Source organism: Barbus barbus (genome assembly GCF_936440315.1).
Source record: "Barbus barbus genome assembly, chromosome: 34".
Lineage (NCBI taxonomy): Eukaryota > Metazoa > Chordata > Actinopteri > Cypriniformes > Cyprinidae > Barbus > Barbus barbus.
Genome location: NC_136762.1, coordinates 460,484 through 485,553, shown reverse-complemented (window position 1 = coordinate 485,553; position 25,070 = coordinate 460,484). Strand labels below are relative to the sequence as shown.

The 25,070-nt window shown below is 42.1% G+C and overlaps 2 protein-coding genes across 2 annotated transcripts; both read left to right on the top strand.

Moving 5' to 3' along the window:
- The first annotated feature begins 1,767 nt into the window (after positions 1 to 1,767).
- mpzl3 (myelin protein zero-like 3) lies at positions 1,768 to 11,810 on the top strand. Its single transcript, XM_079392279.1, has 6 exons — positions 1,768 to 1,950; positions 6,404 to 6,573; positions 7,912 to 8,122; positions 9,287 to 9,449; positions 9,527 to 9,587; positions 10,459 to 11,810. The coding sequence occupies exons 1-6, from the start codon at positions 1,893 to 1,895 to the stop codon at positions 10,531 to 10,533; spliced, it is 738 nt and encodes a 245-aa protein (XP_079248405.1). The 5' UTR covers positions 1,768 to 1,892; the 3' UTR covers positions 10,534 to 11,810.
- A 2,754-nt stretch (positions 11,811 to 14,564) lies between these two features.
- LOC306853932 (neuromodulin-like) lies at positions 14,565 to 22,109 on the top strand. Its single transcript, XM_079391644.1, has 3 exons — positions 14,565 to 14,765; positions 20,010 to 20,532; positions 21,616 to 22,109. The coding sequence occupies exons 1-3, from the start codon at positions 14,736 to 14,738 to the stop codon at positions 21,669 to 21,671; spliced, it is 609 nt and encodes a 202-aa protein (XP_079247770.1). The 5' UTR covers positions 14,565 to 14,735; the 3' UTR covers positions 21,672 to 22,109.
- The last annotated feature ends 2,961 nt before the right edge of the window (positions 22,110 to 25,070 follow it).

Genomic DNA, 25,070 nt, shown 5'->3' with positions numbered 1-25,070 from the left:
TGGGTCCTGCGGTACTCCTGTAGCAAAACTCACTTGTGCAGACTGTGCACTTGTAAATGCAGACGTGAGCTCAGAGCTGGGGGCGGGGCTGGGCTGCGAATGAAGACATTTTATTGGTCGATGCCTGACCAATGAACAACGCCAGCCATCGCGACTCGCCATGCAGAAAGAAACATGTTTTTTATGCATATGTATCAGTTATTTGTAAAGCACTGGAAACTATTTTCATTGAATATTCTTAGCTTTTACAGGATTTTAACACACAGCATTTATCTAGTCATACAGGTATTATCTGGTAGACAAATAATCAGCTGCTGAGAACCTGATCAACACACACACACACACACACACACACACACACACACACACACACACACACACACACACACACACACACACACACACACACACACAGACACACACACACACACACACACACACACACACACACACACACACACACACACACACACACACACACACACACACACACACACACACACACAGACAGACACGCACACACGCACACACACACACACACACACACACACACACACACACACACACACACACACACACAGACACACACACACACACACAGACACACACAGACACACACACACACACACACACACACACACACACACACAGACAGACACACACACACACACACACACACACACACACACAGACACACACACACACACACACACACACACACACACACACACACACACACACAGACACACACACACACACACACACACACACACACACACACACACACACACACAGACACGCACACACACACACACACACACACAGACACACACACACACACACACACACACACACACACACACACACACACACACACACACACAGACACACACACACACACACACACACACACACACACACACACACAGACACACACACACACACACACACACACACACACACACACACACACACACACAGACACGCACACACACACACACACACACACACACACACACACACACACACACACACACACAGACAGACACACACACGCACACGCACACACACACACAGACACGCACAGACACACACGCACACGCACACGCGCACGCGCACACGCACACGCACACGCACACAGACACACACACACACACACACACACACACACACACACACAGACACACACAGACACACACACACACACACACACACACACACACACACACACACAGACACACACACACACACACACAGAGAGCTGTATGTTCAGTCTGGCTCCCTCTAGTGTTCAGAGCGCCGCTACTGTCACGTGACCGACTCTCGGTTTTTAGTTATTAACAATAACAGAAATGAATCTTATTCAGTTATTTTCATTAAACTCATTTCTGCTTAGCAGGAAACAGTCTAAAGCAACCCTCATCTCAGAATAACCAAAATCACAAGAGCCAGGAACTCATGATCACACGTGAAGCTTCCAGAATTCATTTCTGAGATATTTTGATTTATCTTTGGTCAAATAGCTGCCATTCAATACAATAGATTTAATAACAATAGACTCAACTGTCAATATAATCTGAAATACAAGCTTTCAGAGTTTATAACTCTGACATCATAACTGATGTATTGATAATTTAAAGTGTAAAGTAACACATTCCTTTGTGCACTGGGTTTGAAGAGTTTAATACCGAGTTGTAAGAGTTTAATAACAGTGATGGTGATTCTGGGCTGTTTTTGGAGACTGTGGCGTCACTTCCGGTCTCACCTGTTGAGCAGGTATCAAAGATTCAAACATGGAGGACAAATACAAACCAGCGACATAAACTCGATTAATACTGCTCATATTCACTCATAATCACTCGCATGCGATCATATATGTGCTGTTAGTAGTCATGGATGTGAACAGAAGCTGGTCTAACGGAGTTATATCGTGGCTTTTCGTCGGTTTCGGTGAGTTCTCATTCGCTCGGTTTGGAAACGGAATAAACAAGAACTTTAATAAACGGGTTTGAGGGGTTTATCGCTTCTTTAAGACTATAAACGGGTAACTCGGTGTCACTTGAGATGAGGTGAGTTTGTTTTGCTTTCTGTTTGAAACACACACGAGCTAAAGAGCTGTCAATCATCTGCTGTGTGTAAATATCCATAACACGAGATAGATCAGTCACAGAATACAATCGGTGTTTTTCAACAGTTTATTTTTAAGCAGAACTGGCTTTTAACATTACTTTGGCTCCATCAATATTAAAATAAAAAGAACGGACTAAAAGATCGAGATCATGTTTATGTTTATGATCGTATATCATACTTCATTCACTACTTATATCTGTCATGTGTGATATTTGTGACCGCTTATTTGAACAGGTTTTTACACTGAATATCATGATACTGAAGGTCATTTATGACCAAAAAGACTCTTTACACGCATGAATTAGAGTTTAGATGACGTGAGACCAGAGCAGGCGTGTGACGTCACGGCTCGTCCCAGAAGTGACGTCATCACTTACCCAAACTGATGCGGTTTTATGTACTGGATCTTCAGTCATCAGTGTTTCTGGACACAGGTTATGCTCACACTGTCCAGCCAGATGCATAAACCACTTAGTCTTAGAAGTTAGTAATGCATTTTTGTCTGTAACTTTTCTTTGCATGAAAAAGGTAGATTAGTATAGTTTGAATCCAAAAAGTATGACTGATTATTCCTTGGCTAGCTGCTAGTTGGTCAGAGTAGTCAGTCTCAACATACTGGATGTGTTTATGCAGCTGGCTTCTGTGGTGTAACGGAGTCTAGTCAGTCTAATGAACTGTGTTCACTCATTAACAGCTCTAATGTCTGATATGATATCAGAGTTGAATTTGCAGTTTATGATTTTTATTGTTCTGAGGAACTGAACATCAGATATGACAGATATCTGCTTCATCCGCTGCACTCTTTACAACATAACAGTATACACTAATGAACTGCACTGATGCAACAACCCAAACCTTACAGCATAAGTGTGTGTGAGTGTGTGAGTGTGTGAGAGAGAGTGTGTGTGTGTGTGAGTGTGTGAGAGAGAGTGTGTGTGTGTGTGTGTGTGTGTGAGTGTGTGAGAGAGAGTGTGTGTGTGTGTGTGTGTGTGTGAGAGTGTGTGTGTGAGAGTGTGTGTGTGAGAGTGTGTGTGTGAGTGTGTGTGTGAGAGTGTGTGTGTGAGAGTGTGTGTGTGAGAGTGTGTGTGTGCGAGTGTGTGTGAGAGTGTGTGTGTGCGAGAGTGTGTGTGTGCGTGAGAGTGTGTGCGTGAGAGTGTGTGCGTGAGAGTGTGTGCGTGAGAGTGTGTGCGTGAGAGTGTGTGCGTGAGAGTGTGTGCGTGAGAGTGTGTGCGTGAGAGTGTGTGCGTGAGAGTGTGTGCGTGAGAGTGTGTGCGTGAGAGTGTGTGCGTGAGAGTGTGTGCGTGAGAGTGTGTGCGTGAGAGTGTGTGCGTGAGAGTGTGTGTGTGTGTCTGTGTGTGAGAGTGTGTGTGAGAGTGTGTGTGTGCGCGAGAGTGTGTGTGTGTGTGAGAGTGTGTGTGTGAGTGTGTGTGTGCGTGAGTGTGTGTGTGAGTGAGAGTGTGTGAGAGTGTGTGTGTGAGAGTGTGTGTGTGTGAGAGTGTGTGTGTGAGAGTGTGTGTGTGTGAGTGTGTGTGTGCGTGAGTGTGTGTGTGAGTGAGAGTGTGTGAGAGTGTGTGTGTGTGTGAGAGTGTGTGTGTGTGTGTGTGAGAGTGTGTGTGTGTGTGAGAGTGTGTGTGTGTGTGTGTGAGAGTGTGTGTGAGAGTGTGTGTGAGAGTGTGTGTGTGAGAGTGTGTGTGAGAGTGTGTGTGTGAGAGTGTGTGTGTGAGAGTGTGTGTGAGAGTGTGTGTGAGAGTGTGTGTCAGTGTGTGTGTGTGTGTGTGTGTGTGTGCAAACATCAAGTGTGTGAATGTGCGAATATTAGGGATGGGCAATATCTTATCGTTTGCAATATACAGGTAAAAATTCTCCAGTGATAAGAGTTAGTCTTCCCGTGATAATAATGCTAAAGTCTAGTTGTTGAGATATTTCTGTGTGCGACGGTGCAGAGGAGCTTCTTCTACAGTCTGGAGCTGGTTTGGTCAGGGCTGGACAGTGCACAAAATATCAGTCTGACGATGAATAAATGTACTACAGTAGCATGTGTGCGATACAGTTTTGTTTGTGTATGTGAGTGAGTGAGTGAGTGAGTGAGTGAAGTGACATTCAGCCAAGTATGGTGACCCATACTCGGAATTCGTGCTCTGCATTTAACCCATCCAACGTGCACACACACACACACACACACACACACACCGTGAACACACACACACACACACACACACACACAGCAGTGAACACACACACACACAGCAGTGAACACACACACACACACACACACACACAGCAGTGAACACACACACACACACAGCAGTGAACACACACACACCGTGAACACACACCCGGAGCAGTGGGCAGCATTTATGCTGCGGCGCCCGGGGAGCAGTTGGGGGTTCGGTGTCTTGCTCAAGGGCACCTCAGTCGTGGTATTGAGGGTGGAGAGAGCGCTGGACATTCCCTCCCCCCACCTACAATCCCTGCCGGCCCGAGACTTGAACCCGCAACCTTTGGATCACGAGTCCAACTCTCTAACCATTAGGCCACGACTTCCCCAAATGTCCCAATGTCCAACAAAGATATCATTTATTGAAATGCTGTTTCTCTAAATTAACTTCATAACATGGCCGAGTGTTTAAAACAACTTTTTGTGATCAGACGTGGTTTCATATCACAAAGTGAGGCAGAAATCATACTATTTGATAGTATTATATACAGTGACAATGGCTGTCGATTAGCATTGCATTATAAATATACTTTATCCGGTAACACTTTATTGTGATAGTCCGCTTTAGACACTAACAGGAAGTAACTTTGCGACTACATGACAAGTAGCAGTCATTAGAGTATTAACACTTTATTTTGATGGGTCCACAGCTCATAACATACTGACTATAAGAAACTTTACAAGTATATGTCAACTTATTCTACTAACCCTAAACCTTCCCTAACAGTCTACTCTGAGAGTTAGTACACATGTAGTTAGGGCTGAACCATTAATCGAATGTCATGCGCATCTCGTCAGTAAAGCCGGTTCTGTGATTAGTAGTAAATCTCCATCAGCTGCTTTCAGATGGAGCAGCATTTACTGCACAGAGCTGTAGTTCACTGACAAGTCACACGCAAAAACAATCGCAGACGATATTATTGCGCAATTATGAAATCGAAGAAATCGTTGACGATAATGACAGCTGTTTGCGTAGCTTCTCAGTGAACTACGGCTCTGTGTAGTAAATGCTGCTCCTTCTGAAAATACCACATTTAATAACATGTTTTTACTCCAAACTCACTTCATAACGTCAGTCGAGTGTTGAAATAAATCTTTCTGTGAGAGGATGTGGCTTCTTACACAGAATAAGACACGCAACACATTTCATATTATTCTAAGCAGGGATAAAGGCATTGCATTATAAATATACTTTATTATAATGAAAGTTTTAATAAGAACTCAGATAAAGCATATATTGTCGTAGTCGTGTGTTTATTAGTCACGCTGAATCAATGAAAGCAGTTAAATCTTCAGTTTATTCAGCTGCAGCGATAACTGGATTTCCTGGAGCGTGGTCAGTACTATTACTTGGCTTTCCTGTAGCTCAAATAGTAGAGCATGGCGCTAGCAACGCCAAGGTCATGGGTTCAATTCCCAGGGAAAGCAAGAGCTGATAAAATGTAGAAACTGTAACTTGAATGCAATGTAAGTCGCGTCTGCTAAATGTATTACTTCTGCGATGCATATGTGGAGTTTCTGTGCAAGAGCGCCCCCCGGCTTCCAGGATGAATTAAACAGTCATTACATTACGTGTGTACTCAGTAATGCTCACAACACCCTATTTTGGGTAAAAAAAGGAAAGATAATACTTTTCTCTAAAGAAACAGGATTTCACTAAATTATTGTCATTGATATCGTCATCACAATAAATACCAGAAATTATCGTGATATATTTTTAAGCCCATATCGCCCATTCCTAGCGAACAGTGTGTGAACCTGCTCACTGTATTGTGATCTGTATTTGTACTCACTGTATTTGTGTTGTTGCAATCTGTAACTTGCAACTATGTGATTTCTTTTTTTTTTGTTTTTTTTTTGTGTTTGTATGTGGCATTCAATTTTTTGTTATGTGCTGTTATGTCCATTTGGGAAGTCTGTGATGTGCTGCCCATGCCCTACTGTAATTGCCCCTTGTGGGATTAATAAAGTAGTAAAGTAAAAACTAAAAAAACCAAGTGTGTGAAGATTGAGTGAACACTGAACACTCATCTTTCTGATGTTTCTGTGTGTCAGTGCTGCTGAGGAGCGTGTGTTGTATCTCAGTCGCAGCTCCAGCAGAGGTCAGTGTGGTCAGAGGAGGCACTGTGACCCTGACCTGCTCCTTCACCTCCTCCAGCAGAATCACCAGCCTCATGTCCATCGACTGGACCTTCAGACCCGAGAGCGGCGGCCCTGCCAAAACAGTGAGTAGATCTTCAGCCTCTCCGTTCATCATGCAGGAATCACTGGTCATATTGAGCTCTCAGGGGTCACTCAGGCCGCAGGAAGTCACATGATCAGGATGTGTGTTCTGTGGTGAGACCGCAGCATCTGTCAGGAGTGAGTTCATGAAGCTGTGTTTGATGCAGCAGACAGCGATGTATTAGATGAGGCTGTGCAGTAAAACGATTGATGTATTTCAGCTGTTCTCAGGATGGTTTGGTGTAAGTGAACGCCACTTTACAGCCGATCGAACGGAGACAGATAGATCTGTCAGAATCGGTTCATTCAGATGCTTTCATTCACTGAAGTCCTTGTGAGTTTTTCTCAGTTGTGATTCTGGACCACAAAACCTGTTATAAGGGTCAATTTTTTTAAATTGAGATTATATTAGATTAGATTAGATTCAACTTTATTGTCATTGCACATGTAAGGTACGAGGCAACGAAATGCAGTTAGCATCTAACCAGAAGTGCAATAAGCAGAGGTACAGGATATACAGTGCCTACAATATGCTACATATGTACAGAATATACAGATAAGGCAGTAGTACTATGGACATAATTTACACATTTTAAATACTATCAGTATGATATACAGATGGGTGATATGAACATACTATACAGATGGATTATGCAGTAAATGTATGTACACTATGAGCAAAAACTATGGATATGAATAAGCTATACATTAAGATATATAAATACTAGTGCAATGAACACTGAAGTGCATAGAAAATACAAATTTCCAGTACATAGTACTCAGTGTGTAGATGGATTTTTTATTATTATTCATAAATAAATAATGTTTCCATTGATGTATGGTTTATTATGATAGGACAATATTTGTCTGAGATACAACTATTAGAAAATCTGGAATCTGAGGGAGCAAAAAAATCTAAATATTGAGAAAATCTCCTTTAAAGTTGTTCAAATGAAGTTCTTAGCAATGCATATTACTAATCAGAAATGAAGTTTTGATATATTTACGGTAGGAAATTTACTAAATATCTTCATGGAACATGATCTTAATATCCTAATGATTTTTGTCATAAAAGAGAAATGTATAATTTTGATCCATACAATGTATTGTTGTCTATTGCTCCAGATATACCTGTGTTACTCATGACTGCTTCTGTGCTGCAGGGTCACATATGTATTCTAGTACTTAATTTAGGTGTTTCGAGAGATAATGCATTACTGTCTGGCAGTGATTTGCTGGTTCTGGTCTGTCTCTCATCAGCACTGCAGGTTCATAACAGGATCATCTGCAGAATATGGAAAAAAATGTTGGTTTTTAGTCCATGTTCTGTTTGTCTGCAGATCTTTCACTTCTTGTCTCAAGCGTACCTGCCGGAGGAGGATTATTTTAAAGGTCGTGTGAAGTGGGTCGGCAGCCCGTCGCGGGGCGATGCATCGATCCAGCTTCTAAACAGCTCGCTCACTGATAACGGCACGTACTCCTGCGCCGTACACAACCCTCCCGATGTCCACGGACAGCCGGCCCAGACCGTCCTCACGGTCACACCAAAGAGTGAGCCGACACGCCTGATACGAGCTCATGAACACACAGGTCTCGTTTCACCCCTGAATCTGCCTGTTTGTGGGCATTTAGCATTGTGGCTGTTTTCTTAAGAATTAAGCATTTGAACTAAATTGAACTAAACTGAACTGAATAATTTTCCTGTTTATTCATGTGAAGCTGTTTTAAAAGTATAGTTCAGTCAAAAATGAAAATGTGCTCACGCTCAGTTCATCTGAGATCAGGATGAGTGTGTTTCTTCATCAGGTTTGTAGAAATGTGTCTCTGCATCAGTGTCTCAGCAATGGATGCTCTGCAGTGAATGGGTGCCGTCAGAATGAGAGTCCAAACAGCTGATAAAAACATCACAATAATCCACACCACTCCAGTACATCAGTTAACATCTGGAGAAGACAAAAGCTCAAACACATCCATCATTAAGATGTTTTTAAGTAAAATACATAGAGTCTATAATCCATAATAACTCTTCCTCCAGTGAAAAAGTGTTCTGTTTGAATCAGGAGAGAAATCTGCAGATCAAGCAGCGTTTACAAGACAAAACAGCCCTAAAGTCAAGTCAAGTCGCCATTATTTATATAGTGCTTTTTACAATGCAGATTGTGTCAAAGCAGCTTTACAGTATTAAACGGGGAAATAGTGTGTCGTTCTGCTCTGGCCAGACGAAACCAGCAGTTTACATCTAAACTGCAGCAAAGTCAGATTGTGCAGAGGACTCATCTGGTTTGATTAGATGTCATCTCAACCAATATGTGGTTAGATTTTGATGCGAGAGACAACAGGAGATGGACTTCTTCACTGGAGGAAGTGTTATTATGGACTTTATCTTACAATCAGCTTTTGGCTTCACAAATGATGCAGCGTTAAATTTCACCAAATCTGTTCCCATGAAGAAACTAACTCATCCTAATCTCAGAAGGCCTGAGGGTGAGCACATTTTCATGTTTGGCTGAACTGTATCTTTATTTATAAAGCGTTTAACAAAATATGAATTGTTAAAGGGTGTCATGAATATAATGACACAGTAATAAGTAGTATTTTTTGTAATTCTGGTTTTGTTTTTAATGGGGTGAAACACGACCCGGACGTTTCCTCATGAGACTCAGTATAATCTCAGTTGTACTGCTTCAGTTCTGACGCAGTCTGTGTTTGTGTCAGGGCTGTCGGTGATGTTCACGGATGTCGGCGTGCTGCTGGTGTTTGTTCTGGTTCCGTCAGGAATCATCACGCTGGTGCTGCTGGGTCGAATCCTGTGTCCGTGCTGGTCCGTGTCAGAGAAGAGCCCCGCCGCCCATCACTCGCCCATCGAGGAGGTCACTGGGTAAGAAACTGATGTGCAGGATCCCAGCGCTTCAGAGTGATGTTAGATGTGAGTGATGATTGTGTGTCTGTTCACAGGGATGAGTATTTCTACAGCCAGGCGCAGCAGAAACGCACCCTGTGCTGCTGCTTCTTAAAGGTAAACCTCCATCTGTGATGGTTTATGTGTGTTGGGAGAGTTTATTTAGACTTTAAACTGAATTGGATGTGTTCATAACTGATTAGCTTAGCAACACTGAACTGATTGGAATCAACGCTGAACTGAATTGAGCTGAATTATGACATGCAGCGCTGGTTCTGGAAGTATTTTTCCCATTCATTTCTCTCATAGGGATTTTAAAAAAAGTCTTCACTAAAGCGTTATAAGTCATGAACAAAACCAACCGGACACGAGGAGAATCACAACATCAAAAAATTAGATTTGAAGCAAAAAGTAAATGAAAATCAATAAAAAGATACTCGATTGTGAACTTAACAGATTTAGTGAGAGACAGAACTACAACCCAATGAAGCATTGGGAATGACAGAATTTGATTAAAAATGACAGAGAACTAAAGTTATTATTTAAGGAATTTGAGAGAGGCTTGATTAATTTGTAGGACTGGGCGGAGCTTGTTCGCTGCTACTCTGATTGGTGGAATCTTCTGTGAAGCATCATGGGAAATGTAGTTTTTCCACCATGAATTCTGTTAATAAACAGGAATATTTAAAATTAAGTTGAATTAACGCAAATAGATGGGTTCAATAGAAGCGTACAGAATTGATTAACAACCTCATTAACTCATTCAGCTTCCACGTAGAGAAAAAGAATGGAGTTTTTACTTCTGGAACTGGCTGTTGTGCACTGTTGTCTTCTGTAGAGCTGCTTTACAGCTGAGACTCTGTTAGGTTCATAAGTTATGAACTTTGCAACATTAACAATGTTATTTTCCTCTTTATTTTAGCGAAGCTGCTTTAAATGTTCTGTATAAAGCACTATAGAAATGAACTGACTGTGGTGTTTATTTCAGGATTTTGAATATGAGGACGACTACATGATGCATGAAAAACCACATGAACATACCTTCACCGAGTCACAGCGATAGACGAACAACTCTATCGAAAGTGTGTGTGCGTGTGACTGTGAGTGTGTGACTGTGTGTGTGTTTGTGTGTGTTTGTGTGTTTGTGTGTGTTTGTGTGTGTTTGTGTGAGTGTGTGTTTGTGTGAGTGTGTGTTTGTGTGAGTGTGAGTGTGAGAGAGTTTATGAGAGTGTGAGTGTGTGTGTGTGAGTGTGACTGTGAGTGTGTGTTTGTGTGTGTGTGTGTGTGTTTGTGTGAGTGTGTGTTTGTGTGAGTGTGTGTTTGTGTGAGTGTGTGTTTGTGTGAGTGTGAGAGAGTTTATGAGAGTGTGAGTGTGTGTGTGAGAGAGAGTTTATGAGAGTGTGTGTGAGTGTGTGTGTGTGTGTGTGTGTGAGAGAGAGTTTATGAGAGTGTGTGTGTGAGTGTGTGTGTGTGTGAGAGAGAGTTTATGAGAGTGTGTGTGTGTGTGTGTGTGTGTGTGTGTGTGTGTGAGAGAGAGTTTATGAGAGTGTGAGTGTGTGTGTGTGTGTGTGTGTGTGTGTGTGTGCGTGCGCGCAGGTGTTTTTTGCATGGATAAAGTCTGCTAAAGATGTCATTGTGCTGATGAGACTTTCAGTTCGAGTGGGTAATTTTGATTATTTATGACAGAAAGTGATGGACTGTTACTGTAATCTATTAATTAAATAGCTATAAAGCAGAGCGGCAACTAGCCAGAAGACGATCTGATTGGACATCAGTGAATCTGCATACAGTGTCTCCTCAGACGGTCACATGATCACTCTCTGGAGAGATTCGGGCGTTCTGATTGGCTGAGGTCCTGCATGTGTCTCTGGTTGTTACTCTGTTGAAGATCTTTGTACAGATCCTGTTTTTTTTAGATAAATATGAAATATAACTTTAATGTTATGAATTTGTAACATTTTCTTTGATCCGTGTCTCATGTAACAACCATCATAGAGCAACATTAGCATCTGAAGTCTGTCTCCGTTTGCTTCCTCTGGGATACTCTTCATTCCAGTTGGAGGCTTTATTACTGACGGTGACGCTGCTGATTTCAGCTGTTTAATTAACCAGAAAGCTTTCTGATAATGCTGAAATATGATCGACATCATTTATTTCCATGCGCTGTACAGCAGGTTGATTCTCTATAATGGCTCTGAATGCAGATGTGTGGAAGTCGCCAAACAGGGTTGAGTTGTTGTGCTTGAACTGATGTTTTTTCTAATGTTTAAGGTCAAATATATTGTAGTATTAACAAAATGAACAAAATATAAATAAAGAGCACTTACATTAAACATGCAGTACAAGTCTGATCTCCTCAGTCTCCATCTATAGTTTTTGTGTAGAGGGAAAGTGAGCTCATTTTGTGTGTTTTGAGAAGAATGTTATAGTCATCATGTCACTCGCATCATTTATTGCCATATTGTTGCCTTTTCCGTTCACATGAAATATGATGACGATCAAAGGAATGCTGCTAATGGTTTTATTTTCATCTTTAATGAATGGTTCACTATTAGTTATGATTCTTCTCAAGACATTTTCCTGAACAGCATCATCATCCTCCAGGACCTTCAGTGGATGTGAAGCTGTTCTGAGGAGGTTTTTTGATGCTTTGACAAATATCTTACAGCCCTGTGTGTGTGTGTGTGTGTGTGTGTGTTAGTCATCCGCTCTGGATGTCGCTCTGGCCTGTTGCCATGGAGACGGAGCATCAGCGGCGTCCGTGGGGTCTTGTGAACACACACACACACACATTAGAAGGAGAGATGGATGGAGTTTCTCCGTCAGCTGGAGTCAGAGGATGCCGTTTCCGTGTGGTTGCCTTGGCAACAGTTGCCGGCCTGATCGGGGGTGGAGGTGCAGTTCGTTTAGGGTGTCTGATGCAGACTGAAAGTATCCACACGCACGCACACACACACACACACACACACACACACACACACACACAAGAGCCGAATCAGCAAAATGCAAATGCTCTAGTCTCAGAGGAAAGACTCTTTCACGATCTGTCGCACTGATTACTGAGACACTGCTCAACCTGTAGCACAAACACCATCAAACACACACAAATCTGAGCGCACAGAGATCTTCATCATGAATATTCACGAGGACACACACACGCTCTGTTGTGTGTTCATATTTAACGTTTTGCATATGTTTTCATTTCACAGTCACTTTTCTTTGTAAAGTCATTGGAGCTGCTGTCTGTATAAGCAATGCTGCATAAATATCATTTACGTAGTCTTTGCTATGGATTATTAGATTTGTGACTGTGAGACGTGAGCGTTTCCTCTCCTAAACTAACCCATGCTCTTCTCTCATGTAGGAAACTGCAGGAGCTTCATCTCACATCCAAACAGAACGAAACTCTTCTGTTTGACTACTGTGACTGGTGAGCTGGAAGAGTTTCAAACCCTAAATCTCCTTTGCTGTTGTCTGTTTCTGTTCTGATGTTCCAGACAGGTTTCCAGGTCTTTCCTCAGCGGTGGGTCTCAAACAGAGGAAGAGTGTGTGACTGAAGTGCATGTTGAGTAGAAGAGCGACTGATCGCTCGGCCTGAACTCTGAGTCTGGTTGTGTTTGGAGAGCATATTATTCATGTCATCAGAATAACCCGATCTCATGAAAGTGTGTTACAATGGCATGAGTTTCTGTTTCTGTTTGGTGTACTGTTTATATGCAGAAATTGACTTTGGCATGCATATGATTCGTAATGGTTAGTTTTAGGGGTGTGGGGTAGGTGTGTATTATATCTATGCCAAAATGTGTATCATATGCATGCAAAAACGATGTATTATATGCATGTCAAACATGTGCATATCGTATGCATGCCAGTTTCTGTGTATAAACACGTGCAAAATACAACCCCCCCCCAAAACAATTGTTCCATTAATATGCATTTTCAGGCTCCATCAGAAACACACGGGTCACGCCTGCAGCTCCACTAATGATAGTCTTGGTTCCTTACTGCAAGCTGTTCCTGTTCCACCACGAGATCCATCAGTAATTATATCAGATATGTTGGCTTTATCGTGTTTAGCTACTTTTTCATAAAGTTGGCTTGAAACTAAAGTTACGATTGGCTTTATTTTGACGGATATCTGAGACAAGCAGCTTCTTTCTTCAGCGGAACACAAAGGGTATTTTTGAACACTGGGAACCAAACAACATTGGACACCACTGACTACCAGTGCATGGACTCTTCTCAGAATATCTGTTGTTGTGTTCCACAGAAGATGGAGCGTTAGAGTGGTTTGGGATGATTCTTCAAAGCATCAGCGATCATGCCGTCAACAATCCGTATTCAGGATGCTGACCTCTGACCTCTTGTACTGATGTCAGTTTGTGTGTCAGATCCTTAAGTGACCAGAATGTCTCTTTAGACGCACGTGGAGATCTCATGCAGAAACGGCAGTGAAACCAAACGAAGAATCGCCGTGAATCAGACGATCATCGAACGTTCCTGATTGATTCTGCCATTGATTTCTCTGCTAATGAGAATTTCTCTCTTCTATAATTGATGCGTTTACAACACTGTTCCTCTGTTTAATGCTGTGAAGCTGCTTTGAAACAATTCAGTGTGAAGCGCTATATAAATAAATGTGATGTGTGTGTGTGTGTGTGTGTGTGTGTTTCAGAGATGTTGCTGTGAGGGAAAGCACAGTGTTTGAACATGTGGGTGGTTTGACCTTCACAGACACAGATGAACAAGAAGAAGATGTTTTAACATGCAGCTCTGATGGAGATGGTCAGATGGTAAGAGTCCCGGAGGAACCGGAGCCCGAGAGTAGCCCGTCCACACCCGGGGCCATCGATTCGGAGCTGTTTCCATGCGAACGGTGCTCTGAAAGCACAGGCAGCCTAATAATGTTATCATCACACAGCTCTGTTAACCCTCGAGCAGCAGGACTCTCAGCTATTCAGCCATTCACACTGAGTGCGATCAGGGCGGGGCCGCGCGCGCGGGCGCAACGGGTTCATCAGCGCGTGTGTGTGTGTGTGTGTGTGTGTGTGTGTGTGTGAGGGGGGGGGGGGGTTATAGGGTGGGATTACTCTCATTGTTGGCAGTGGCAGCGCAGACAGACAGACAGAGTGACTGAGGCTCAACTGTGATGAGTTTAAGCATCAGAGTCATCAGCTGTTGATACAGCCGGTGTGTGTGAGAGAACAGAGAGAGAGAAGAGAGAGACACGGAAGAAACAGAGCGAGGCGCTGAAAGGATACGACTATGCTGTGCTGTATCAGGAGAACTAAGCCGGTAAATATCTGGGTTCTTCACTCTTTCACTGCTGTGAGCTGAGATGATGGAGGCTGCTGCTGTGTTTGAGAATCTTGAAGATATGATTACAGTATCATCTCTCATTAGTGCTGAGACTGTACCTGTCTGTCAGGTGTATCTGAGTCTGATGCGCTTTAGATATGAGTGAAGTAGTGGAGCTGGAGTGTGTGTGTGAGAGGAGTTTAGGGTGTGGTGTGTATGTGTGTGTGTGTGTGTGAGTGATGAGGCTCTCCGAGGAGATCAGCACACTTATATTAATGTCTCACAGGAATCATAATGATTTCTCTAGAGATGGGAGTTGGGTGTAATGAAGCTTTGATTGCGCTCAGGGCGGGGCTCCGGTGAACGGCTCCGGTATACAGCGGCTTTACCGTCTCATAAAGTGACGGATGGCGGTGTGAACGAGAGGTTTCTGCTCTAAAGATTCAAACAGATCCGCGCCGCTTTAAGCATCTTCCCTGTCTTTACTCGCGCGAACCGCAGGTGCGCTCCGCATCTCTTTTGTTCTTACGCCCCATTGAGCGCGACGCGCGCGTTAAGATGAGCGGAGCGTCTGAACCGAGACAGAGAAGTGCCACAGACGGAGAGAGAGCTGCAGACTGAGGGAGATGAAGGAAGGGTGTGGTCCTCCTGCAGAAGGGGCTCCTCCGGTCTTTATTTTAATACAGTGACTGAATCTGACGCGTCAATATTCATGAGTGTGCGTCAGTGCAGGGGAATTATCATCGCGTCCTGAAGATTTTCAGGCGTGCCTCGTGTGTGTGTCTGTGTCTTGGGTTTTGTGTGTGTGTGTGTGTGTGTGTCTCGTGGGTTTTGTGTGTGTGTGTCTCGTGGGTTTTGTGTGTGTGTGTGTCTGTGTCGTGGGTTTTGTGTGTGTGTGTGTGTCTGTGTCGTGGGTTTTGTGTGTGTGTGTGTGTGTGTCTCGTCGGTTTTGTGTGTGTGTCTCGTGGGTTTTGAGTGTTTGTGTGTCTGTGTCGTGGGTTTTGTGTGTGTGTGTGTGTGTGTGTCTCGTGGGTTTTGAGTGTTTGTGTGTCTGTGTCGTGGGTTTTGTGTATGTGTGTGTGTCTCGTGGGTTTAGTGTGTGTGTGTGTCTCGTGGGTTGTGTGTGTGTGTGTGTGTGTCTCGTGGGTTTTGTGTGTGTGTGTGTGTCTCGTGGGTTTTGTGTGTGTGTGTGTCTCGTGGGTTTTGTGTGTGTGTGTGTGTGTCTGTGTCGTGGGTTGTGTGTGTGTGTGTGGATCTCGTGGGTTGTGTGTGTGTGTGTGTTTGTGTGTCTGTGTCGTGGGTTTTGTGTGTGTGTCTCGTGGGTTTTGTGTGTGTGTGTGTGTTTGTGTCTCGTGGGTTTTGTGTGTGTGTGTGTGTGTTTGTGTCTCGTGGGTTTTGTGTGTGTGTGTGTGTGTGTGTCTGTGTCTCGTGGGTTTTGTGTGTGTGTGTGTGTGTGTCTGTGTCGTGGGGGCTGGTGGATTTAAGGTGTGGCTCCTTCCACAAATGCTGCAAGACTCTGTGCTGATGTATCCTGCATAGTTTTATATTTCTTATGATTATTGAGAGCACATTCCAAACAGTCACGTGTTTTATGCACAAATGTTTCCTCATAATCAGATGAGCTCAGATCCTCATCTGAAATATTTCCTTTAAGACTCCGGATTCTGTATGTGAACGTCTCTCGTCGCTCTATGAGTTGATCTGAAAGCCACTGGGCTCTGATTCTGTCCGGTCACTTCAGAGGCTCTTGGCTTTTGTTTTAACGTGACCTTTGAACCCAGCAACCAAAACCCAGTTATGTTCCCGGCTGCTGCAGAGCTCAGATTAAATGATGTGATGATCTGGCGTTCGGTCAAGGCCTCATAAACCTGAGTTATGATCAGTCCTTGATTGAGTCCTTCAGATAATGTCAATCTTCTGGACTGGACACGCCCTCTTTCTCCTGATCAAAGAGACCGGTCATCAGCATCTGCCACACAGCCATCAGTTTACACCCTCACAGTCGTTTCTGCATTGATATTTCATTTAGTGTTGTGAAGCATCATATATGATGATGCCAGAAATATTATTTATTAAGGGTGCAACGTGTTCATTCTCTCATAAGAACTGAATCACATCAAACACTTCTGAAGATCATCTGTTTGAATAGATTTTCCATTTTAATCGCTTTTTTAAATAAAAGATCTCAGACTATTATTACTTTCGTTCTGTTTATTGAGCAGTTAACGAGCTTCACGTCAGAGATCAGCTGATGATGTCATGATCTGTGGTGTGAATGTGACTCACGAGAATGACTCACACTGCGTGACATCTCACACTTACACACACACTTACACACACACACACCTGACTCACACACACACACTTACACACACTCTCTCACACACACACACACACACACACGCACACACATGTTGGTTTTTGTGGTTTATGGGGACTCTCCATAGGCGTAATGGTTTTTATACTGAACAAACTGTGTGTGCTATTGCCCTACACCAACCCTACACCTAAACTTAGCCCTCACAGGAGACTTTGTGCATTTTTACATTTTCAAAAAAAACACCATTTAGTATGTTTTTTAAGCCTTTTGAATTACGGGGACATAGGCAGTGTCCTCATAAACCACCTTCATATTGTAATACCTCTGTCATACCCATGTCATTATACACATTTGTGTCCTCATAAACCACATAAACATGCACACGCACACACACACACACACACACACTCAAACACACACTCTCTTACACACATGCTCACTCACACTCTCACTCACACTCTCACACACACACACACACACTCACACTCACACACACACACACACACTCACTCACTCACTCACACTCTTACACACACACATACACACACACACACACACACACACACACACACACACACACACACACACACACACTCTTACTCACTCATTCAGTCACACTCTTACACACACACACACACACACACACACACACACACACACACACACACACACACACACACACACACACACTCTTACTCACTCACTCAGTCACACTCTTACACACACACACACAAACACACACACACTCACTCACTCACACACACACACTCTTACACACACTCGCAGTCATCACTGGGCATTCAGTGTTTGTACCTGAGCTACAGGTCCAGTTGAGCACTCTGTGTGTGTGTGTTTGTGTGTTTAAGAGCGAGTGTGTGTGTGTGTGTGTGTGTGTGAGAGCGTGAGTAAGAGTGTGAGTGAGTAAGAGTGTGTGTGAGAGAGTGTGTGTGTGTGTGTGAGAGAGCGTGAGTAAGAGTGTGAGTGAGTAAGAGTGTGTGTGAGAGAGTGTGTGTGTGTGTGTGTGTGTGTGTGTGAGAGCGTGAGTAAGAGTGTGAGTGAGTAAGAGTGTGTGTGAGAGAGTGTGTGTGTGTGTGTGAGAGAGCGTGAGTAAGAGTGTGAGTGAGTAAGAGTGTGTGTGAGAGAGTGTGTGTGTGTGTGTGTGTGTGTGTGTGAGAGAGAGCGTGAGTGAGTGTGTGTGTGTGTGTGTGTAAGAGTGTGAGTGAGTAAGAGTGTGTGTGAGAGAGTGTGTGTGTGTGCTGTACTGCACTGGACGCTCATTCAGTAAATCACTTGATAAACCCTGAAAACACACGCAGATGCAGATGAATGATACCTCATCATCTGGACGGGTCAAATATCAGTGGGTCTGACAGCTGGAGATGCGTTTATTGGCGGATATTGATTGTAGCACGGTTGCATCCACAGGTTATGAGGTTAAATATCAGAACAGATGATGTATAAAGTGCCGCTCAAACGGCCGGACCGCAGCAGAATAAATCCTCATGCATATACAGAAATGACAGTTTTCTGCAGTCCATTTGCAGATTGCATGTATAAATGAAAAAGTGTTTCCAAATGAAATTGCCTTCATCTTGCATTATGTCATTACTTTGGCTTCCATTCACTAGATTTTAATTTTGCATTTATGATTTCATTTTCAGCTGCTTCAAGGTAGATACATGAATGTGTTTGTCATGCATGATGTGTCACTTTTACACATTTTTTTTTTCATTTTATGCTTGCTTTTTTCATTAGACTCATTTCAGTATTAAATTAAAAGGCCCTCGGTGGACAAAAGCCTCCCTGGACACTGATGGACAAGGTAAATATTGAGTCTTTCTCCCTGATTCTCCGGTCAGACACCACTCTTTCTTGTCCTGACAGGTGCTTTGCTTTTAGCTTTGCCAGGTGCTGATATTTTTCCCTGATATGAACAAGTTTAATTATATTTGATGCTGGTCCAGAGCAGAAGAGTGTGTGATCCTGAGAGACCTGACCTCAGCCTGAGCTCCAGCGCTGATGGCTTTAATCACTCATTCAGTTCTCATGCGTCTGATTCAATGCGTGTCTGCCATATCAAAACTAAACATTCACCTCCTCAGAATCAGGCTTTTAGAAACTAATACAGAGACGGAGAGTTTTCTCACTTGTGCTCTGGTTAGTGAAGATGAGACGCTTGTAATCGTGGGATTGCAGCAGATGAACGTCCTTCTGAGCTCTAGATGCAGATTCATTAAATCACTCTCAGTCTGAAAGCTCTAATGCTCAATCAATTAAAGCCTGATGATCGTACGTCCAGATGCCTGATGGGAAGTTACTTTCCTTCGGTCACTCGCTGGGGGTTTGTAGCATTAGAACCAGTGCTCTCGCAAAGTAAATATCTCCTCTCCTCTCTCTTCTCTGCATTTCACTCATACTAATCGAGCTTTCTGATAAACGTGGCGCTGTATGTGAATATTGTTGACTCTGATGAATTGCTACTGTATTGTTAGTTGCTTTGGATAAATTATCTGCAAAATGCTTGAATGTAAATGTAGCTGATCAGTTGCTCTGGATCCGTGTGTCCAGTTGTTTCTACACAAGCTTAGTTCAAATGGTTAATTTTCTGTCAAAGCCATGGGATAAAACTTTTCATCTTCCATAGCTGGACTATAAGTTTATACGTTTATATTTAAGATATAAAGTCAAAAACATAGTCCACCTTGTAAGATAAAAAGTTGCAACCACTTTTGTTATTTTGTTATTCCATGCATTACATTTTTTTTATTCCATGAACTATCCATTTATCTAGTATCATGGTGGAGCATCAGTTTAAAGAGAATCTTATTAGTTGAATTATCTGTATAATTAATAAAACATCTGGTTCAAAGTCACTGTTAGTGTTTGAGGAGATACTGATGATCTTGTGTTTCTGGTCTCAGGTTGAGAAGAACGAAGAGGCCGATCAGGAGATCAAGCAGGATGGAACCAAACCTGAGGAGAACGCCCACAAGGCCGCCACCAAGATCCAGGCCAGCTTCCGCGGACACATCACCCGGAAAAAGATGAAGGACGGAGAGAAAGACGAGGAGAACGACGCCGCTCCGGACGAGTCCGCCGAGAACGAGGAGGAGAAGAAGGAGCGAGTCTCTCCGTCTGAGGAGAAACCGGCCGAGGTTTCCACGGAAACAGAAGAAGAGAGCAAACCAGCCGAGCAGCCCAACTCGCCTGCCGCTGAAGCCCCGCCCATAGCAGCCGCTGACTCCGCCCCCTCGGACATGCCTGCTAAAGAGGAGGTGCAGGAGCAGCTGCAGGAGGCGGAGAAGCCAAAAGAGTCGGCGAACACGGCGGCCGAGAACCCCGCCCACGATGTAAACGCACAGGAGGAGGAGAAGGAGGAAGCCAAACAAGCCGATGTGCCTGACGCTGCCGAGAGCCAGGAGACAGACCAAATAGACAAGAAAGGTACGTCAGAAAAACACAGACACTCAGTTTGAGCTCTGAGATCATCAGTGTGAGTGGGGACAGTTATTCTGACCAAACAACATGTGAAGCATGGCTTCTTCATGGAACCATCAATGCCCATAAAGAACCTTTCAACAGTTCTTAAAAGAACCATTTTGTCTTGGTTGGAACAAAATTTTAATAAATTAAAAACCAAGCTTTTAGAGTATGAAAGAACCTTTGAAATTACTCATGAACCACACCGTCACACTGATGAGAAATTTTATTCAAATGTATCATTGTATGAAATTTATAAGAAGATATAATCGAAGTATTAACCCCACTGGAATGAGTGGGATTTAGTGAAACTCCTTTGAATTTATAACTCATGGTTTCTAAAAACCGTGCAAATTTATGAAACCTATTTATTTCTAACAGAACAACATCAGAACAACATAAATATTATTCTGAAAGGTTTTCTGTCAAAATAAATTAATTTCACTCTTTGTATAAACTTTCAGATAAAAAAGTGATCCCCCATGTTGCAGTGGTTCATCAATAGACGTACATATTCATGTTCATCAGCGAAATCTGCCAAAAGTGTGTGAGATATGGGGAAAAGGCCAAGTGTATTTTATAATAGTTTTTTGGCACTAATATATCTTATTAGATAATTTTACAAAAAAGTATTTTTTGGCACCCAATGGTTCTCTATACATACCCGGGTCAAAATGACCCGAACACAAAAAAAGTTTATAATATTTTCTTTCATAGTAAAGGAACAAATTTTAAACAAAACGTCAAACGTTTTGTATTCGGGTCGTGGAAAATTTCCCAAAAATGTTTAGGGAACAGAATGTATTTATCTCTTCTGGGTCAAAACAGACCCGGATATGTTACGAGGGTGTAGTTAAGTTAGCAACGGGACAATAAACATATGTATATAAAAACTGAAAGAAGTCCATTTATCTGACCGCGAGAGTCATGAATGCATTTCCGGTGGAGCTGCGGTTGCGGAGTGTTTCAGTAATGGCATTATCTGGCGGTCCAGCAGCGGTCTGTAAGTGTGTCAGGAACTGAAGCGGTTTCTTGTGGTGTTTGCAGAGGCCGTGGAAGACTCCAAACCAGCAGAGGAGGCCGTTTCAGACGAGAACGTTTAACAGACGACCAGTGAAATGTAAAATCCTAAGTAACCGACAGACTGCTCTTGATGATGAAGACGGTCTGTTTTTATGTTTGTCCTCTCTTTTCTGGTGTGGCAATGATTTTCTGACGTGTGGAGGGAGTTTTCCAGTGCGGATCGATCGCAGACGGACACAAGCCTCCATCTGTCCGGCTCCGTCAGGAGAATCCTTCCTCCAGAGACGAGAACCTTCTCACACACACCCAGCTAATACATGTGGCTTCTCTTAATGTCCTTGGTGTTGTTATGAGCGTTTAATTGGAGATATTGCTGCACTGATGTTAAATATCGAGTAAATCCAACAAAAAGAAAACGCGCCAGCCTTTCTGTTCAAGTGAGTTTGAATCTAAGGAGTTAAATCGTGGAAAATGGTTTCATGTCTGTTTTCAAAATAAAGAAATGTGCCAATTACTTTGACGACATGCGTCGTTCTTTCAGCCTGTGGGTTTGTCTGAGCTCATTCATTTCTATTAAAGACACATTGTTTTAATAAACAGGGAAGTAACAGACAATGCAAACTTCATCAAATATGACACAAATTCAGATTTGCTTAAAAACGACAGCAGTGTCATTATTAATCTCTACTCAGTTCAGTGTTGATTCAGGTTCAAGTTCATTTTCTGTTAAATATATGGACATTTCCTTCAACATTAAAATGGAAAATTCAGTAGATTTACATTATCCTCTGTACCATAAACAGACAATTTTATGCAGAAATTTCAAATAAATTATAGCATAGGCCTATCTTTAGTAGCAAATAAATCCAGCACAATATATACAAATTGAACATGCTTTATTTTTATCTCATGTAAGCATTCTTAAAAGTGCATTCAGTAGCTTTTGTTTGCCTTAAACAGGTGAAGACAAAAATATTGTGACATCAATTAATTTAATGTGTAAAGCACCATTGAAAATGCTTGTATTGTGGAACACTTTTTAGTTTTAAACAGCAACAGGCAGAAAAAAGAAAACACGAGCAGGTACAATATTAGTGTTGCACTAAATAGTGGTCACAAACATAATCTTCACTGTGAAACATTTTCAAATATATGGGAAAAATGAATACAAAGACAGGGCTGCCATTAAAAACAATTGCTATAGACTTATAGTCAGTAGTCAAGTGAATTGTTCGAGTGTTGAAAGGAAAATATATTATTTAAAAGGACAGTTCACCCAAAAATGTGAATTCTGTCATCGGTTACTCACTCTCATACTGTTCCAAATCCATAAGATGTTCCTTCATCTTTGGAACACAAATGAAGAGTATTTTTCATGAAATCTCGGTGCTTTCTGTCCCTCCATTGACAGCCTATGCAATTACCATTTCAAGGTACAATAAGGTATAGCTGTCAGATTTCATTAAAAAGGATCTTCGTTAGTGTTCCAAAAATGAACAGGATTTTTCATATAATACTGTTAGATTACTAACCTCTAATTCATGCTAAATTATCTGCATCTACAATTGACATGGTACTGCAAAGAACTGTTCTTGTACAGCATTTGAAAATATTGAACAAAGATTCATGCACTCATGCCTGACATTTGAATCTGAAACTAAGAGAACTATACAATCTGAATTAAGAGAGGGCTCCAAGTAGTTGTGTGTTTTTAGTATCTCTTGCCATGTGCCAGTTTGAGGAATCTACTTTTTTCTTCTACATGTTCAGTCCAAGTGCCATGTTGAGATTTGAAAAAAGCTCAAATTGCACATGGATTCTCCAAGTTCCTACATGAGTCTTGGAAGCGCAGCCATTTGGTTCCCTTCATCTGAAACTTCAACCCTCGTTCAGGACTTATTTTCAGGAAGGCTGGATATGACTGAAAATGAAACTGAAGTACAGAGTAACGTGCAGAACAGGTTGAGATTGAATCATCATCTGCTATTCCACATACTGTCCTGTTCAAACATTGTTTATAAAATGCTAAATGTACATTTCCAGTGGTCTCCAATTGCATCCGTCAAGTGATTTTGTCAACAGTGTTCTACGATATACTTAAAGGGATAGTTCACCCAAAAAAGAAAATTCTGTCATGAATTATTCACTAAAATATTTACCATTATATTTCTTGTTCCTGGCGTTAACAGCTTTAAGTGATCTGATTTGGCCACATTAATTGAAGATGTGACAAGTTAAAATGTGTTCAATAAACATTAACACGGAAAGAAAAGCAGACTATGAGGTGTGGACAGATATCATGTACTGTTATAATAATAATAATAATCATAAAGAATACAATGGACTTAATATAAACTTCATGATACAAACTCTGACTACAATGAGCACAGTCTGCATGAGAGCTGAGGCCATGGCCAATGACAGCAGTTAGGGTGAAAGCTGTAGAATTGTGTACGAGTACGCTTATCACGAGTACAATATCATTTGAATTTGTTGACTTGGTAAATTGTATGAATTATTACTACTTCTACATAACACTTAGTTGAGGGTTCTTCCTGATGGGCTATGTACACCAAAGTTAAAGAAACATCAAATGTAACTGCAGTACAGTTTAGTCAAGGTGCTCAGACCAACACAGACATTGGAAGTGTTTGCCTTTGCAGCTTTTGGTCTTCTCTGTAAACGCACAGTATGGCCAAATTCAAATCCCAGGACAGGCCTTCCTTTGGTCTTCCCTTTCAGCTGAAACAAAGAGAAATATATACATGTTGAGACAGTGTGTTAAAAATGATCTGTGAGCAAAATATTTGAGAGGAAGGACAGTAAGGAAAGATATGATCAACACATAATATAAGGATGCGTTCACTAAAGGAAATCAGTTATAGCTAAACGTGTTCAACAAAACCTGTGAAGGGTTGAATCTTTGAAGGACTTGTTCAGCCTCCTTGTAGCTTCTTCAAGATCAGCATTGAGAGCTTCGGGTTCACGTTCCCTGTTAATTCCTGCAGCTTTCTGACTGAATCGGTCAATATTTTGATTTGAGTTTTAAAAATATGCCACGATGAACCACAGAAAGAGAGGATACTATGTGTAAATTACAGTTTGGAAAAATAGGAAAGGAAAAGCTGAGAGAGAGAGAACCTTTACAAGAGATCGTATGTGATCTGATACAAGACAGAAAAAATACTGAATTACAATTACTTCACAAAAACGTATTACTCTGCTCACATACTGTTTTTCACCTAATATATTACATGAAAGTAGGTTTATCTGGACGCAGGGGCAGGGGTCTCCAAAAACAAATCCCACTGCTGGAGCTCTGCCTAGTGGCTGAAAGTAATATCTTTATATGGCAGAAATACCAAATAACAGTTAGGTCCAAGTTTTTAAAATTTCTGCTAATCAGGTTGTCTGCTTTTAAATAATTTAAACTGCTTTGGGCATGTATCTGAAGTGCCAGACTTTCTTTCCAAGCATCC

Coding starts and splice junctions, on each gene's coding strand:
- LOC306853932 (XM_079391644.1), top strand. CDS start 14,736: ATGCTGTGCTGTATCAGGAGAACTAAGCCG. Junction 14,766..20,009: donor GTATCAGGAGAACTAAGCCG/GTAAATATCTGG, acceptor TTCTGGTCTCAG/GTTGAGAAGAACGAAGAGGC. Junction 20,533..21,615: donor AGACCAAATAGACAAGAAAG/GTACGTCAGAAA, acceptor TGGTGTTTGCAG/AGGCCGTGGAAGACTCCAAA.
- mpzl3 (XM_079392279.1), top strand. CDS start 1,893: ATGGATGTGAACAGAAGCTGGTCTAACGGAGTTATATCGTGGCTTTTC. Junction 1,951..6,403: donor GTGGCTTTTCGTCGGTTTCG/GTGAGTTCTCAT, acceptor TCTGTGTGTCAG/TGCTGCTGAGGAGCGTGTGT. Junction 9,588..10,458: donor TGTGCTGCTGCTTCTTAAAG/GTAAACCTCCAT, acceptor TGTTTATTTCAG/GATTTTGAATATGAGGACGA.